Source organism: Lampris incognitus, chromosome 12 (genome assembly GCF_029633865.1).
Source record: "Lampris incognitus isolate fLamInc1 chromosome 12, fLamInc1.hap2, whole genome shotgun sequence".
NCBI lineage: Eukaryota > Metazoa > Chordata > Actinopteri > Lampriformes > Lampridae > Lampris > Lampris incognitus.
The window spans coordinates 19,913,711-19,932,922 of record NC_079222.1 but is presented as its reverse complement, the minus strand read 5'-3'; the positions used below and the strand labels follow the sequence as shown (position 1 = coordinate 19,932,922).

Here is a 19,212-nt window from a genome sequence, read left to right as displayed (position 1 = left end):
TTGATCTGATCCCTTCTGTCAGAGATGTGAACACAATGCTGCTAATTTCTTTTGGAGAGTTCTGTAAAACAGTTCTGATTTGTCATGGTATCTCTACACAAGTGGGATCGACTCCTCACAAAGATGAAAGTGGAGAGGAAATGAGAAGAGGATACATGATCATCCTAAACTTCAGCATCTGTTGCAGTGTACTATAAGGTTCTGGGTTGCTCTTAGCAAGTAGTTAAGCACCCCACCCAAGATGCTCATATTCTTGTGGAGACCCACAGACACGTTAGTAATGAATGTGATCGGACATATTTTGCGTAAATCAGTGATTATACTCCAGATGACATGAGGAGAAACATCAAGAGACTAAGGAAGATAACATCAAGATATTTCTGAGCTGCTTTAAGCATGACTACTTTCCCACCACTTTACAAGGATTCTAGTTGGTAGCTATTCTGTGCAGAATGAAGTTCCTGTCAGTGTATCCCTCTCAGAAATTATTTCTGTGGTATTATAAAATAGTGGTCTCATTTTGCACACCAGATTAGATTCTTTTCATTTATGTGGAGTCGGCATTGTGCAAAATATACACATTATTCTATCCAAAATCTTAATGTCACCTGGAAGAGCATCCACCTGAGGAAATTAGAGAGTGGGGCTTCACAACTTGGGGATGTGGAGCAGAAGGTGGTGCTTATCAGTGATAGGAAGAATAGAAAGACAGACATTGTCACTGGTGGGAAGATTGGAGGAATAAGTGTTGTAGATTGCAGTAAAAGGAAAGGAAGCAGGAAACAACCTTTTTTTTCAATGAGATAAGTTGTGCTGTGGAAATAATGTCTGTTAACACACTGATTTGATTGATTGATTGATCATCTCTCTCCTAACAGTAGCAACTTCAATCAGCATGTTTTCTTTTTTTTTCTCCCATTTTGTTTGTTAAAAACTCTTGTTTAGAAGAGCTCCTCAGCTTGGTTGCCCTTCATAATCCTGCTCTCAATTACTATGAGAATTTCAGGTAAATTTGTCTGGACATATTCAGTTAATGTAAATTGCTTCTGCTTGAGAGAGGTGGGGCAGAATATATTCTTGGCCAACTCAAACTGATTGGGATAGGATTTTATCATGGGATACACGTTCACTATTATAGTTCACGTAGAGGAGATAAGTCTCAGAAGTTCTAACTAATGCTTAAAGTTAACAGTAAATCTAAAAGTTTTTTTTGCAGATTCTTTGCCTCAGATAAAAACCATACTTATGAGACACGTGATTCGGCTCTAACATTTACTAGTTTCAGTCTCTAAAAACATAATCATGTCTTTGAAAATAAGCAGGAGGTGATAGTATTTTACAATGACCCCCTGACAGATATATATATACCAGAAAATTTTCAGAAAATTAGCTCACTCAACATTTTGATCTTGTCATACATCAGTATCTGTAGAGGCTCCAGATTTTGCATTTATTGCTCAAGTTTGACACTTTCTGTAGTGTTCGCATACACAAGGATAAAAAAAGTTGTGTTGTGGAAATTTTGAAAATGTGTTATATAACAAGGACAACTACATTAAAATATGAGATGCTATGCAGTCAGCCGGGACCTATGAAGTCACTTGGATAAGTGATGAAAAGTTTCTCCCATTAAACTTTGTGTTCTGATGAACTGGTTCAACTTCTGGGATTTCTACAACTGGATTATTGTGCATGCATCAAGACATAGTTTAACTAAACTTTGAAATACCTCTAAAGAAACATAAACAAATCTTCACTGCCTCTGTCTTCTTCTGTTGATTGAAGATGAGGTAAAAATACCATATAATTTATGTAACAAAAATATAATTTTCCTTTATTAATTGCAAAAAGCCCTAAATAGATAAATCGTTTTCACATATTCACCAAACGTATGTAAAACAAAAAAGGAATACTACTGTAAAAGCTCAAGTACATCAAATGTCTAGATAAACATAACTCCCATTTCCCAGCAATTCTCCCAAGAGTAAAAATGTTCAGAGCGAAACTATAAGCTATACCACACTGAAAACTACCTCCTGTTTTTAATCAGGTTATCCGAAACTTTGAGCTGATGGGCCGGGTCAACCTGGACCAGTTGGAGATGATGAAAGAACATGAGAGCAGCGCAGAGGAAGAGGAGGAGAGAGATATGATTGACATTGTAGCCGATGGACAAGCACCCACGGATGAAGAAGACGAAGGAATGGAAATGGTGGAAAATGAAGTCCAGGATAAAAGAGATAATGATGACGAAGATATGGAGGAAGGTATTAAAAATGAAGATATGGAAGAAGAAGAGGATGAAAAAAAAGCTGAGGTGGTGGAGGCAGAGAAGCCTGCCCCACAAGGTAAATGCAGATGAGCACCAGTGAACCACTTTTCGTTTGTTGAATACTAGTTATGGCTGTTTTTCGGTGTATGTTGCATATTGTACGTGGGGTGGTTAACATGGGTTTTGCAATCTTTCAGATGAACATAGCTTGGCTGCCAGTCAATCACCAAATGATCTTAAAACAAAGAAAGAAAGAATTGGAGAAAACCAGTACTACTTGTTGATTTCAAAAAATCTTTAGCTCAAACTTGTCTTTTCATTGTTGCAAGCTCAACTGCTGAGGTCATATTAATTCCTTTTGCTTGGGGGCATTTTTTCTTCACAAGCGAACCCCATTATAACATTTCAGACTATGAATTTGTGTTTGAGATATACATAAAAAGGTTGCATAAACTAATTATATCCAACAGCAGGATGTGAAAAACCTTAAAAGGTAATGTTATTGTATTTTTTATATAACACTATTTAGTTATTATTAAAATATTATTATCTAATACTAATACTCATGGTGGCCCAGCACTGTTACCTAACAGCAAGAAGGTCCTGGGTTCGAACCCCAGGCCATCCCAGGTCCTTTCTGTGTGGAGTTTGCATGTTCTCCCTGTGTCTGCGTGGGTTTCCTTCGGGTGCTGCGGTTTCCTCCCACCATCAAAAAGATACGCATGTTAGGGTTAATACTCCTGTCTGTGCCCCTGAGCAAGGCAATGGAAAGAAGAACTAGAGTTGGTCCCCGGGTGCTGCAGCTGCCCACTGCTCCTATACAATATGATGGGTTAAATGCAGAGAACAAATTTCATTGTAATCTGTACAACAACAAAAATAAAGTGGCTTTCTTTCTTTCAATTGAATTGGACTTGATGCTCTTGGAGTTTGATTTGACCAGATTGGTTTCTAAAGTATTTGCCGTCCCAGTGACACTGAATTGGGAGCAAGAATATACTTAATATTTTCTGTCACTGTCCTGAATTGAAATAGATTTGGATGTTTGCAATTTTTTTTTCTGTTAGAAAATTTGAATCCTCTGTTTAGCACCAGACTGTCAAATCCTACCACTGTAAAGTCCATTAAGTAAAAATTTATTAGATTAACACAATAATTGTTAAAGTTTGTGATGTCCAAGGAAGACTTCAGTCTCTTGGGATCGCCTGAAAGTGAACTGACACAACATTTCACATCTGCCTTTATTAAAAATCACAGAAACTGACGAGAAACTCTTGACAGCTGTGTAAATAGAGAAACAGACCTAGAGAGCAGACCCAATACAACAATGAAAACAATGTCATATAACGATGCACTCACTAAGTGGGTTGGAAACTAACTGGTGGAAAATACTGTTATTTATTATTGTTTGAGATACGTATGCCTACTCAGAACAAAGTTTACCCAGTACAACTCATTTATGTGTTTTATGAATATGAACTGATTATCTTTTCTATGCTTGTATAATTTTAGTCGGTCATTTAAATTAATTTCCATAACTGACCTAGGTTGCTTATCAAAATTAAGGTGGCAAAAAAAAAAAATCTGCCTGCTCACAGAACTTGGTAGTATGCATATACAAAAGCTTGCACTATTGTTTGGGGTATGTTACCAGAGTCTCAGTATTAGATTTTTTTTCCATCCAGATTTTTCTGGAATGAATGAATGGAGTGTATTTATATAGCGCTTTTCTAGTCTACCGACCACTCAAAGCGCTTTTCAATGTAAAATATTCTGTAAAATAGTTCTAGTAAAGAGGATGGCGAGATGGCCTGGTGGTTAAAGATTTCCCTTAACTGGAGGGTCCAGGTTTGATTCCTGCATTGTGATACCAGTCAAAATATCCTTGAGCAAGATACTTAAAAACTTATGCAAGAGAAGTGTGCCCAACAGACAAAACACAGCCACCGTTATGTCATTTACCATCTGTCCAGTCATTATAAAGTTCGTCATGTGTTTGGAAATATCTCCACAAAGGCATGTTTAAACAAAACCATAGGGATGCCACAAAGCTTTTTAGATAGTTGTACGAAGTTGTTAGGTTTTAGTAGACCACGGTGCTAAAAACCTGTAGTGCAGGGGTTGGCAACCTTTTGGATGCCCCGTGCCACTTAAATAAGAATTACAGACCCGAGTGCCAGTTCATTTCCATAATAAGCATCTATCTATTTATTTATCTATTATTCATTTACTGTTGCTGCTTGCCTCCCCGTCTAGATTCAAAAAGATCCGCGCTCCTCTCTCTCTCTCTCTCTCTCTCTCTCTCTCTCTCTCTCTCTCTCTCTCTCTCTCTCTCACACACACACACACACACACACACTCTTATTGTTGTAACGACCACGGATAAATAGACTCACTGGCCAGCTGGCCAATCCATTGGATTCCTTAGTCGACTGGTTAACGTAGTCGCCCGTGGTGCGGGAGATTCGGGTTCGCGTCCCGGCTTCCTCCCGAATTTGCCACATTGGTGTCAGAAGTAGGGTGGTGAGGCTGGCTTGTCTGTTGGCTAATGGGTCGGACCCTTTAGTCGGCTGGTTAACGTAGTTGCCCGTGGTGCGGGAGTCCCGGTTTCGTATCCTGGCTGCGGCGGTTCCCGCCCCCCCCCCGAATTCGCTACATTATTATTTCTGCACATGTATGGAAATTACAAGGGCAAAAAAAAAAGAAAATTAATTCAATCTTTCCGATTTAGTGTGACCCTTGTTTGTCGCAATATCAGGTAACTACTGCTAGAAATAGATTGTCGTTTACATCCACACTCCGCTGAATACCGATGGCATCTTTCAATGCAACAGTTTGTTGGTGCCTTGTGTTTTTAGCCGGTCTGTAATGTGCCCCTACAGTTCACGTAGAAATAGTCATTCCTGTTGATGGCCATGTCTTTGTTTGGTAACCCATCAAATATGACCTGCGAACTGCTAAGGAAAGCCTCCTTTATATACTCTTCACCGGAGAATGGCTTCCCGTGTTAAACGATGCATCGCGCGGCTTTATAGCTGCCCTCTGTTTTTGGCGCACATCGGGTTGTAAACACGCCGCTTGGCTTGCCGCACTGGGCCGCTGCCCTCTTGACTGATCCAGCGTTATCGGCCTTATCTTGGAAGGTTTTCTCCTGCCTTGTTTCAGAATGGTGTTTTAACACTTTTAAGTTCGACACAAAACATTTTCACAGCAGAGAGTGCACACAGCTCGGTCCTTTCGTGAAATAAATCCGAATTTGTTTGTCCAAGACAGCTGAAGGAGGTGAGTATTGGACAATATTGCTTCTGCTATCGTCAGTTGTTCTTTTTTTTGCCGTTTTTCGCCTATATTTGATTGCGATAGTCGGGAGAGAGACAAGAAAGAGAGACAAGGGTTGACATACATGAAGGGACCCGGGCCGGATACGATCTCGACCGCCGCAGTAGTAGCTCAGCTTTAAGTGGTAAGCGCTCTACCCGGTGAACCACTAGGCCTGCTGTCCTCCGAAGTTCTTGACGTAAATCTAGCAAGAACGCTAGCTAGCTAGCTATGCTACGTTTTCACTACCGCTGTAATGCTGTGCTCGTGGGCAGTTGGGGGGGGGGGGGGTGATAGACCACGTCAACTGTGTGCGCTCTCATGCTCTCAAATTAATGGTCTATTTCGAGACTAATTAATTATTTCGGTATTATTTTAAATCGAATCATTCATTTAGTTCATCATTAGGCTATAGTTTATATTAAAATGTTTTTTTATCATACAATGTATATTACGAAATATGTTTTATTGAATTGCTCCATGTGCCTGTCTTAATGGCCTTGTGTGACACCGTGGGCATGCGTGCCAAGGGCTGCCGACCCCTGGTCTGGTGTAGAAACGACCAATAACCAGTGAGTTTGACAAATACCCAACTGAGGGGAAAGCAGAGGGTGGGAGACCCAAATCCTGTTTATTTCAGGTCCAAAACAAAAAGTTTCCTTATAGCAACTTAATAACTTAAGAAAAGTATTTTTTTTTTTATTTTAACAGCTGGCATTTTGTTAGAGTACTTAGTAAATTTGACAATCTGGGATAGGCTCCAGCATCCCCACGACCCTGAGAGCAAGATAAGTGGTTTGGATAATGGATGGATGGATGGATGGATGGATGGATGGATGTTTAAATAAGATCATTACTGGATGACATGCCCCAGTCATTAAAGAATTTAGTGAAGTAGTTGAACAAAGGCTAGTTACATAGTGAGCAAAAGCAGTTTAAAATGGAATAAAAGGGGGCAACACTGCCTTCAGAAATATAATAACAGCGTTTTTCTATATAAATGTAATGATTATTATATCCTATCTGACAAACCATTTGTTTTACAAACTTGAAAAAAATATGCTCGAAGGCTTAATATTTGTTAAAAAAAAACTGAAAATCTGTCTATTTATCTGTCTGCCTGCCAGCCTATCTATCAATGGAGCCATGTTTTAATCTGTTAATACATATATACATATATGCCCTGTCTTTCTGACCCGGTACAGCTGCCACCTTACCTCCTGACCCAACTCAGCAGGCCATGTAGGCTTGAAATCCTATAATTGCTGCTTATGACTTTTTTGTCTTGACTCTGCTGCTTACTATACACAATTAAAAGTGAGAAAAAAGGACTGATTTAATTGTTTTTTTATTACTTAAGGCCTGAAGAGATAAAAATGATGAAAGGGTGTATTGAATAATACTGCCCACTGAACACGGACCACTTTATCAATAATCACTGATATAATAGTGACAATAATAAACATAGTATCTGTAGCTTATATCAAAGTGGCAACAAAAGATTTACAGAGAGTACATAATTAAAACCATCAAATTATAAAATTCACAATTCACCTAATCATAAACAAATGAAACAGTTGCATACAAGAATACATTATTCAAGACCTATATAATAGGATGTTTATATACTATAAAATGATGAGTTAACATTTATTTTGCTTAGAATCTTGTGTTTTTTTCTGCTTACTTTACATGTTTAAGACTGTAAAATCATTTCAACTCTTTTCCCCAGAAGTCCTTCCATCTCCCAGCAGTAGCACCAATGGCCCAAGCAGCGTAGAAAAGCGTCTGCCTTGTGAGTTTTGTGGTCGCTGCTTCACTAACAGCACAGAGTGGGAACGACATGTCCTTCGTCATGGCATGTTAGTATCTATTTTTTTTCAGCTGTTTTCTGTTCCAGGTTCTACTCTTGTCTTTGCAGCTGTGTCTATTTTACCTTCCCTTGTTTGCTCAATGCCAAACCTCACAGCCCTCTCTCATGCTCACCATCACCCATCTTTACCATTAGCTGTCTTCCTGGCTTTTTTGAGGGCACAATATAGCCCTTTATGATGTGGTGCTGCATTTGTTTTTTACACAAATATCCCTCCATCTGCATCTTAGCATAAAAGGTATTCAGAGTGGTAGCGGTCTATTCCATTGCCTACCAACATGGGGGTCGCCGGTTCAAATCCCCGTGTTACCTCAGTCTTGATCGGGCGTCCCTACAGACACAACTGGCCGTGTCTGCAGGTGGGAAGCCGGATGTGGGTATGTGTACTGGTTGCTGCACTAGCACCTCCTCTTGTCAGTCAGGGCGACTCCACATGTATCGGAGGTGACATGTGGTAGTCTGCAGTCCTCCCTGGACTGGCAGAGGGTGTGGAGCAGCGACCTGAACAGCTCAGAAGAGTGGGGTAATTGGCTGTGTACAATTGGGGAGAAAAAGGGGGAACCCCCCCCAAAAAAGGATTCAGAAATCTTTATCCATCACAGTGTAACAGTATTGTCTTTGACATAGCTCAACAGACAAAATAACGAAAAAGAAGAAATATGTAAATATGACAATGCAAATATGGCAACTGTGATATCAAATCATACATGTGTTAATTCACTTTTTACAGGCCCTAAAGTGGAGAATCATATTAATTATAATGATGCAAAGGCTCAGTTCTTACACCATGTCTATTACATATCTCGCCATACAAGGAATTGTGCCGTTAAATCTCCTCAATCTTGGAGTTTGTCTTGTCATTCAAAGGTTGAATAGGTTCATCTGGATACGTTTAGTGACAGATACGTTTTATCACTCATCTAATTGACCTCTTCAGACTGAAGATGTCCAGATGAACTCATTCAACCTTCTTTGATTTTCTTACCTGGATTATTGAGCATGCATCAACACATTTGTCATGTTTAATTTTATCCATTGAAAAAAATCCCTAATCTTTGCCCATTGCTCCTCTTCAGGACGGTTAATAACAGCCGTGTGGACAGCAGCACAACCACAGGAGTAGAGCCTTCAGTTCCGCCTCCCATAGTCTCAAACGTCATGATGGACACGGGATCGGAGCTGTCAAGCAACAGCACAGAGGGAGGATACCCCAGTGGCCTGTCACAGAGAAGTCAGAATTTGTTTGCGGAACACAAAGAATTGCTCGAGACCAAAAAAGATTAAAAGTTTGCCTGAAAGGTGGCCCATCAGGATATTGTTCCATTTTTGGTTTGATTAATTCTGAGTTAGGTTTTTAAGTAGGATGTGAGAGGACGGATGGAAATTGAGATATAAAAACTCAAGCAAACACTCGTGTTTTGGCCCATTCTTAGATTTGTGTTACATATTAGAAGCGTTAGGTTGTGCTGCATCCTACTTGATAGAAAATGGCTGAGCTTTTAAAATTGGTGGTCCCCTTGGACATATATCTTTATATATTGGTAACCAATAGTGAACAGCACTCTTAGTGCTGACATTCTGGTCAGATCCTCAATGGATGATCCCACACAGACTAATCTTAACTTATTTATCAAGAATATTCTCCAAATTGATTAAAAAATGTAAGCATTTATTTTTAAAGCACCTTTCAATACCCTCTGCATAGCTAAACATGGGGTACCCTTACATGAAAGGAAGTGAAGGCCGGTGAAAGCATTTACATCCCCTCCCACTGTAGAGCTACCTGTTATTTGTTTTTTTTTATTGAATGGTGAACGAATGCAAAAAGTTTTTTTTTTTGCATCTTACAATTGTGTTGGCTAAAGGAAAATTCCTTGAGGAATAGTTGCACCTTATTTATTCTAGTTAACTCACAACTTTTTCTTTTTGTTTTCATTTATAGAAATAATGCCGATTCCCCCAGCCCCAAAGATTATAGCAAGTTGCGATATTATAGGTCCCTCAATATTATACCACGTATACGCCTCAGCGTTTGGCACTCCAACCCTGTAATACTTTTGTTGTTGTCCCATAATTTTACTGATGATGGAAATATTTCATGTCTACCTGCTCTGTCAAGCATTATTTTGTTTCGTTTCCAGGATTTGAATAGTACAGGTATACTTGACAGATAAACATTACATTACAGAGATATATTTAATATATCATGACTGTACTGATGTGACATATAAGCATCTGTCAGACTAATAACAACGTATAGAGTACCTTGGAACATTGTAGCAATGATAGTTGTGATGTCTTTCTCATCATCAGGGAACGTGGGACTGTAATTTTGAGGATTAAATACTTATTTGCAGGTTTTGTTTTGTTTGTTTTTTTGTTTTGTTTTTTTGTCAAGTTCCCCAACTTGAAATCCTGTATTCTACCATTCTGTGTTGAGATTGTCAGAACCCCCCCATTTGTGTGCTTCTTTTTAGGCAAAGCTGTGTTATTGCTGTCGTTTATGACATAAAGGCAGAGATTGTATTTGTTGGAAGTTGCTGCTTGAATACCCCAAAGCCTTATTAGAAATGAATAGCAATTAAGTTAACTTATGTCAAATTCCAGTAAGACTAATAAGCAGCGTTTAACAGTCTGAAATTATCGAACCGTTTCTTTGGAGCTATCAAAAATTGGAGGAACACAATACACGTAGTTGTGACCCTAAATATTTAACAGCCTGTCCATGTTTGCTGTCTTTCCGTATCATTGAACCATTGATGGGTATGGGAAAAAAGGGTAGCAGCTGTAGAACCAGAAGTCCCGAGTTCTACGGTTGGGATCCTGGTTATTTACATGTTTGCAGCCGTGTATAGAAAAAAAAAAGAAAATACTTGTTAAGTGTTTGATCTGTGGTGTTTCAGAAAGGATACTTTAACCCCTTTTTTTAGGTGTTATAGTAAAATGACAAAAAATAAAAATAAAAAAAATATGATAAACAACCCCTTTGGGGCCGTTTGAGTCCCCAAATGTTATTACGCTGTTGTACAATGTCTGGTTACAATGGAATTTATCTCCTTTTCGTACTGTAACGGCAATGATCAGATAATAAGCAGTGCAGTTGTACAATAAAAACACATGAAGGCAAGCAATGCAGTCCTCTGGTGATCTGCAGTAGCCAGGGCTTTTACTGCAGGGGGAAAAAAAAAAAAAAAAAAAAAAACTGAATCTTGGCAAGAAACACAGAAAAACAGTTCCCTTTGGAACCTCGACCTAACATGTTTCCTTCCTTTGGGCTCTTACACTGGCTTACCATCTGGCTTACCAGTCAACCAACAAACATATTTAGAGGATTGGGCTCACTTGAGCGCCAGCCCAATCTAAAAGTCAGTAAATCCAGTATCAAGGATTCATGAAGTCCTTCTCTGGCTGCGGCCAGCCACATACAGTGAGGGCATCAGCTCTCTGTCTTCAGTGAGCTCCAGCTGACGAGCCAAACCAGATCCAGGTGTGTGGCCTCAGGGTGAGTTGGTGCTGAATCTCCAAGCCCTTTTTTTCCTGTTTTATAGGACTAGCCTGTAGGTTTTTTGAAAGTAAACTTAGAAAAAACTGTTATTATAGAAATAAGCTTTGCAGTGGCAACTTGTTCCCCAGCATGCAAGGCCACTCAAAACCAGGGGATAAATTGGGACGTTGCAGATAGCAAAGCAGTCCACCCAGTATCGGTTGTTGTTCTGTGGTTATTTTAACACATGATCCCTATAAATTTGTCACCGTGTACAGCCTCTCAAGACTGTATGGCTCTTGCTTCCCCCTTTACCCCTCAATTTAGCCCCTGTTGACGACACACTGGATACTTGTATATATGTTAAGTTTGTTTCCACTGAGTTTATTTTTTTTCTTCCTTCATATTGTTCTCCATAGTTTGACACTAGACTCTCTCCTTGCCTTTCTTCCCATATAAATCTGATTACCTGATGGTTGGTTGTGATGTTGCCTAGAATGATTGTTTACAATTTTATTCATTTATCTTTGGATCTGGATATTCTGTAAATATTGTAATTCATTGTCTTTTTTTAACTTGATAATAAAGTTACCAGATAACAGTTTATTGGTATGTGCATTTTGTCCCCATGGAACACAGCAGTGTTTCCTCTCAAAATTGTCATACTTACAGTAACACGAAGCTATTAGGGACTGACGTGTCTGTGAATGTTCTCATTCATCCAGGTGATGGTTATCCAAAGGAGTTGAATCAAGCGCAACTGGACTTGGTATATCTCCGTGAAGACGTTTCGCCTCTCATCCAAGAGGCTTCCTCAGTTTGTGCCTTTCTGACTAGACCAAGCTAGTCTGACTGGCTGGTGATGAGACTCAGAATTTATCCTCTTTTGAGTCGTTGTCAGAGCTATTGATGTCCATGGCTCTTTGTGTCCCGATGTTTACCAACTCCATGCTTAACGACTCCAAAGAGGATAAATTCTGAGTCTCATCACCAGCCAGTCAGACTAGATTGGTCTAGTCAGAAAGGCACGAACTGAGGAAGCCTCCTGGATGAAGGGCGAAACGTCTTCACGGATATATACCAAGTCCAGTTGCACTTGATTCAACTCCTTTGGATCAGGGACTGACAGGATTAGGCTATGAGATCATTTCATACAGCATCACAATTCTCTTATACACTTCATTAAACTTCTCTTTTTTTTCCTCCTTTTTCTCCGCAATTGCACTTGACCAATTACCCCACTCTTCCGAGCCGTCCCGGATGCTGCTCCACGCACCTTTGCCGATCCGGGGAGGGCTGCAGACTACCATATGCCTCCTCCGATACATGTGGAGTCGCCAGCCGCTTCTTTTCACCTGACAGTGAGGAGTTTTGCCAGGAGGACGTAATGCATGGGAGGATCACTCTATTCCACCCCAGTTGCCCCTCTCCCGAACAGGCGCCCTGACCGACCAGAGGAGGCGCTAGTGCAGCGACCAGGACACATACCCACAGCCAGCTTCCCAACCGCAGACACAGCCAATTGTGTCTGTAGGGATGACCGACCAAGCCGGAGGCAACACAGGGACTCAAACCAGCGATCCCCTTGTTGGTAGCCAACAGAATAGACCGCCACGCCACCCGGACGCCTATACCCTTTAGAAAACTTCTGATGATTTAATGTAATGTTTTTTCTTCTGTAGGCTGGAAGCTCCCTGCTGAGCTCGGTTCCTTAATATCCAATATGAACAAACTTAAGAAACCAGGCATTTTCAAAGATGGAGTCATGAAATCCTCAGGGGGTCTAGTCGACTGAATTTCAAGGACAACTTTCTAGTGTTCCTCATTTTTAATGACTCGCAGAATTACCTTGATTGAACTTTTTTTCAATGATTTATTAATTGGACATTCAAAATTGATCTACTGCTTAAGATTACACGAACTTTCTCATGGTGCAAATTTGGTCTTCATTGAAGGTGGTTTGGTGGTTTCTTATACTTGATCAAATCTCGAGAAGGTTTCCATTATTAAATCTGTAGATTCATATCCATCATCCATGCACATGCAATGTCAAATAGAGGTAATAACAGATGGGCAAAACAAACTGTAATAAGTAATAAGTAAGTAATAAGGTTGCTCATTACATACCATGACGGTATTTGGGAAACGCAGCATTGACCAGCTCTGCAGGAGATAACTACTGTAGTTAAAAGAGGTTTATTGTTTTAAAGGGGCTGATTATGTGTTTGTTTGGGATACTGACTGAAATAAATTAATCATAAATGTGGTAGTGGTTGGCATACTGAAATCCCTCTACACACACACACAAAAATAATGAACACTCAACACCTTGGGAAATGTCTCAAATGTCTTCTTAAATGTCTTGAATAATCTTAGAGCTCCTGTTTTGTTTTTTTTTAAGATATATCCAAAAGTGCCATTTATTCTTATTGTGTTTTTTTTTGGTCATAATATCTCCGTCTTCTATCCTAGCTTGTGCAAGTAATGTTTCCCTTTTTAGTGACCAAGAAGATTTCCTTTTGAACATGTATCTATGGGGCCCTTGGAGTAGCCCATAATAGTCTCTGCAGCTTGTCCGCAGGAAATAGCTTTAGGCTGAGGAGGCATCCCAGTGGCCTTCACTCTGCGTTACACCCTTCCACCATTTGCCTTTTTTTTCTGTGTGCTCCATTCCAAACCCTGCAAGAAATCTGCCGACAAAAACCAAAGACCCAGGGGATGTGTGTAAGAATTCACTGTGCGTTTATTTTGCACCAAATACTACACGTTGCTGAAATTGTCATCTTCAGTGTGCCAGAACACTAACTCTAAGCAAAACCGAAAGTTTTACAGTGATTTGTCATTTCGTCAAGTCATTATATCTTCGAGTTGATATCAACTTTCTGGTGATATCAACTGGTCTTTCTGGTGTCTAACCACAGGTAGCCCGTCGCAGTCGCTCCTACTAACTCGTTTAATAATGTCTGCGTAAAACTCAGAGGGGAGGCAATGCTTTTATTTCTTAACATTCTGTCCCCTTTTTATAACTTCTACCCACTTTGGATCCCCTGTTACTCATTATCATATGCTGTCCTGTGCTCGAGAACAGCTGATTGCTCTGAGGCAAAATATGACTGGAAGCTGGAACGTCTACCAGCCAAGCTCTCCACACAACACAGAGAGAAGACAACGCTGGTGAAGGTGAATGCAGGGATTCAGAAGCTAACCTCCATCCGTCGTCATGGGGAACATGACATCATTGGTAAACAAGATAGATGAGCTCTTGTTCTTGCTCTGGACACAGTGGGAATATCGAGAGTGCTGTCTAATATGTTTTACAGAAACTCGGGTCCAAGGAATTCTGGGATTGGATGGATACTGGATGCTTTTCAGTTGGTGCCCACAGACAGGAGGAAACAACTGCAAAGGATGAGGGTGGATGTGTCTTCTTTGTTAACTCCAAAGTGTGGAACCCCAGACATGTAACAGTTAAAACAGCTACCTAGAGCTTTTGGGTGCGGGGAGTGGCCATTCCTCCTGCTGTGAGCTTTGTAAGGCCATCCTAAATAGGAAACAAGACTACTTGGAGAGAAGAGAGACTTCTGCCAAGGCTGACCAGCTCTCCCGATAACATCTCACACCCATTCTGTCAAGTCATTACCTCTCCCAAGGAGCTAATAACTAGACATTATCAGTAAGGTGGTTACAATTGTTTAAATTGGTATTATAAATTTAAATGCACAATTATCATCCTCTACACATTAGAAGAGTCAAACATTCCAACAGTGATTTCTTGCTTTCTTTCTTTTTTTATCGGGGGGGGGGGGCTTTTTCTCCCCAATTGTATCCGGGCAATTACTCCACTCTTCTGCTGCTTCACCCCCTCTGCTAATCCTGGGAGGGCTGCAGACTACCACATGCCTCCTCTGACACATGTGGAGTTTCCAGCCGTTTCTTTTCACCCGACAGTGAGGAGTTTCGCCAGGGGGATGTAGCGTGTGGGAGGATCACGCTATTCCCCTCAGTTACTCCTCCCCCTTGAGCAGGCACCCCGACCAGACCTGAGCAGAGTAGGCGCTAGCGCAGTGACCAGTACACATACCCACATTTAGCTTCCCACCTGCAGACATGGCCAATTGTGTCTGTAGGGACACCCGACCAAGCAGGAGGCAACACAGGGTTCTGAACCAGCAAGTCCTGTGTTGGTAGGCAACAGAAGAGACCGCTACGCTACCCGGACGCCCCTCCAACAGTCTATGACGATATATATCTGAAAATTATTCAGAATATAACCATCAAAACCCAATCACTTGTTCCTCTGCCAAAGGGCCACTTGATCACAACATTTCATGAGAATCCATATTTCTGTCTCTGTCAAAATTTGCACAGTGAGGAAAAAAAAGACAAAAGAGAGCAAAAAGATACTCTCCTTAGCAGAAGTAATTAGAGGGCACAAGACTAGGAATAAAGACAAAGCTTTCTGTGTTCAAGGATGAAATGAAAAAAAAATTAAACAAAATAAGGGACATGTCTGAAATCAGGCTGCAAAAGAACACTGCAAAAGGTGTGTGGCTAATCATGTGTGAAGTCCCTTCCAATATATTGAACACCACTGAAACTGTCAATATATTGAAAGTGAAGCCAACTTCAATACATTGACAGTTTCAGTATTGCTTACCTGCTTATAGAAGGAGACAGCTATTCAAGTTTTTAATGGTGCAATTGTCAGGTGCAATTGGGGGGTATTTTCTGTGGAGTAAATATTTGTATTCTGAAATCTAAATACGTTCTGAAAAGCCCTGATATTTGGCAACAAGCATAAGAAGTGTCATGAAACGTTTAATTAAAAATGTGTCCTGTCTGAGTAATTTTTCAAATGCAAAACTGGTTCTTGAACTGATTTAGGAAAGAGGTAGGGTGTTGTCTATTGATCTCCATTGTACCTACCTGTTTTATTATGTGAATGTAAAGTTCTCTGGGACTGCAACTGTGATTTACAGCTATACAGATCAATTTACCTCGATAAACTCCATACCAAAGTTTGGCAGACAAGCTTTCTTGAACTGCAATCATTATTGCCAACCTTGGAAGTCCCAAAGACTTGAGGGACAATAACTGTTGTGTGTGTGTGTGTGTGTGTGTGTATGTGTGCACGTGTGCGCGTGAAAAATAAGACTGCAGCTGCATTTTTATCTTTAACTTTTATTTGAAATATCTTTTTAGGACTCATTTCATTCATTTTATTTTCTATATCCAGTTATTTCCACTTTAGGTTATGGTTCATTCCGGGGTCATCACTTCACTGCAAAAAAAAAAAAAAAAAATACAACAAAACAAAAAAATAAATTACATGGCTGTATAATTGTTGACTGTATAATCAAACCTCTAAGCTATATATTCAATCTTTCTTTTCGCACAGGTATTTTTTTTCCAGACAGTATGAAAACAGAAAAGGTTATTCTACTTTTTAAAATGGGAGATAAACACCGCTTTACTAACTTTAGACCAGTGTCTTTGCTTTCACAATTCTCCAAGGTGCTTGAAAAACTGCACAAAAATTAGATGCTTTTCTTGAAAATAACAAATTGCTGAGTGGGAGTCAGTATGGCTTTCAGACAAAACTGATCTACATCTTTAGCATTAATGAAAATAATGGAAGAGATTACAACAGCAATAGAATGTAAGAAATACACAATAGGTGTATTTGTTGATTTAAAAAAAGCATTCGACACAATAGATCATAACATGTTAATTTCTAAATTATATACATATATGTGTGAGATGAGTCGCTTTAAATTGGTTAAGCGGTTATTTAGATAACAGAAAACAATGTGTACAGTTTGCTGGCAATACATCTGCATGCATGAAGATTGAATGTGGAGTCCCACAAGGCTCGGTGTTGGGGCCAAAACATTTCATTTTATATATCAGTGACATATGTGAAGTGTCAAAAATATTGCAGTTTTTTCTGTTTGCAGATGAAACTATGTTTAATTATTTTTAGCTTTTTAGTTCAGGAGATGGTTTAAAACGTGTAGCAGAAAACAATTGTAAATGAAATGGTCAAACTGAAAAGATGGTTTGATGAAAATAAGTTATCATTAAATTTGAATAAAACTAAGCTTATGGTTTTTGCTAAACAGAAAAAAGGATGAGAATGTTTTACTGTCTATAGATAGAGTTGATATTGAAAGAGTATCTCAGTTTAGATTTTTGGGTGTAATAATGGATGACAAACTGACATGGAAATCTCATATAGCACATGTAAAATCAAAGGTGTCTAAGAATATTTCTGTTTTGAACAGCGCAAAGTATGTGTTAGATTACAAGGTAATGTGAATTCTGTGCTGTTCACTTATTTTGCCATATTTTAGTTACTGTGTGGAAGTGTGGGGCAACACGTACATGACCAACATAAAGCCACTGGTTATACTACAGAAAAGAGCAGTGAGAATTAGTCATAAAGTGGATCCAAGAGAACACACCAACGGACTGTTTATTAAGTCAGGATTAATGAAACTTAAACATTTAGTTGAGTTACAGACATTGTTAGTTATGTACAGGGCAAAAAGCAGAATATTACCAGAAGATTTACAAAAAACATGTGTTTTTAGTTCAGAGGACGAGGACCATAGAAGGAAATTTAATTTTAAACATCAGTATGCACATACTACTTTAAAGCAGATGTGTATTTCAGTATGTGGCGTCAAACTGTAGAATTATTTAGAGAACGATCTAAAGGGTTGTATAAATATCTGTCAGTTCAAGAAAAAGTATATGGCAGTTGCAAACCGTGGGGTCTGGCAGTGGGCCTTCAACGGCGCCATGGTATTGTAATCAGTCAAATTTTTGGGGTATTTTTTAATATGTGAACAGCTCCGACACACAGCTCACCTACACACACGCGCGCACACACACAAAGTGCACCCATCGCAGCACCACAGGTGAAAACCTCCGACACACACAGCTCACCTACACACACACACACACCGCCAGTAACTCAGTGCCGTAAGATCTACAAAAATCAAACCGATTGGATATCAAATAGCCTTTGTCTCTCTCCATACTTGGAAAACAATGAAAATGCACATGACATGGCCTCAGCTTCTGACCTATAACATCACCATGGACAGTGCTAGCATGCATCATCATAAAACCTCTTCTTTGCAAACTGACCAGACCAAGTCAAGGCGATTTATGAGCAAAGAACAGAAATAACGATAAAATCAACCTTCACGTGCAGAATATGCCATGAGCAAAGTCGCAATACAATCATATGCAAAATATACCAAATATTACGCCACAGTATTGAATATAGTAGGCCTGACGTTACATGAGCAAACTGTGGTATTAACCAGCTATGAAGTGCCATCACAATATGTAAAATGAATATGCCAGCTTTCATTTGGAATAAAATAAAATCAAGCAGCTTAACTTATTATGCTACTTGAATATAAAGTAAATCCGTCGGTCCTTCTTTGTGAAGCGGGCAATGGCAGCATCATGCAGCTTGTCCTTGGATTTAAGTACCATCAGAAGGCCTTTTTCTATGGACATCAGTGCCAAAGCTCTCCGTCAATCCTGTCCCATTGTGTTTCTGGTGTGCGTCTTGATGTGCTTCAGGCGGATATGGGGATGGTCATCGCCAGACAGGTGAGGTGATGAAGCATACACTACCGTTCAAAAGTTTGGGATCACCCAAACAATTTTGTGTTTTCCATGAAAAGTCACACTTATTCACCACCATATGTTGTGAAATGAATAGAAAATAGAGTCAAGACATTGACAAGGTTAGAAATAATGATTTGTATTTGAAATAAGATTTTTTTTACATCAAACTTTGCTTTCGTCAAAGAATCCTCCATTTGCAGCAATTACAGCATTGCAGACCTTTGGCATTCTAGCTGTTAATTTGTTGAGGTAATCTGGAGAAATTGCACCCCACGCTTCCAGAAGCAGCTCCCACAAGTTGGATTGGTTGGATGGGCACTTCTTTGAGCAGATTGAGTTTCTGGAGCATCACATTTGTGGGGTCAATTAAACGCTCAAAATGGCCAGAAAAAGAGAACTTTCATCTGAAACTCGACAGTCTATTCTTGTTCTTAGAAATGAAGGCTATTCCATGCGAGAAATTGCTAAGAAATTGAAGATTTCCTACACCGGTGTGTACTACTCCCTTCAGAGGACAGCACAAACAGGCTCTAACCAGAGTAGAAAAAGAAGTGGGAGGCCGCGTTGCACAACTGAGCAAGAAGATAAGTACATTAGAGTCTCTAGTTTGAGAAA

The 19,212-nt window shown here is 39.7% G+C and overlaps 1 protein-coding gene across 1 annotated transcript in view; it reads left to right on the top strand.

Annotated features, from left to right (window-relative positions):
• Positions 1 to 9,274, top strand: part of znf462 (zinc finger protein 462) — a 97,297-nt gene extending 88,023 nt beyond the window's left edge. The window contains exons 11-13 of the mRNA XM_056290832.1: positions 2,051 to 2,348; positions 7,323 to 7,452; positions 8,540 to 9,274. Coding sequence (XP_056146807.1) covers positions 2,051 to 2,348; positions 7,323 to 7,452; positions 8,540 to 8,747 — 636 coding nt within the window. The 3' untranslated portion in view covers positions 8,748 to 9,274. The remainder of the gene's footprint in view (positions 1 to 2,050; positions 2,349 to 7,322; positions 7,453 to 8,539) is intronic.
• Positions 9,275 to 19,212: the final 9,938 nt, after the last annotated feature.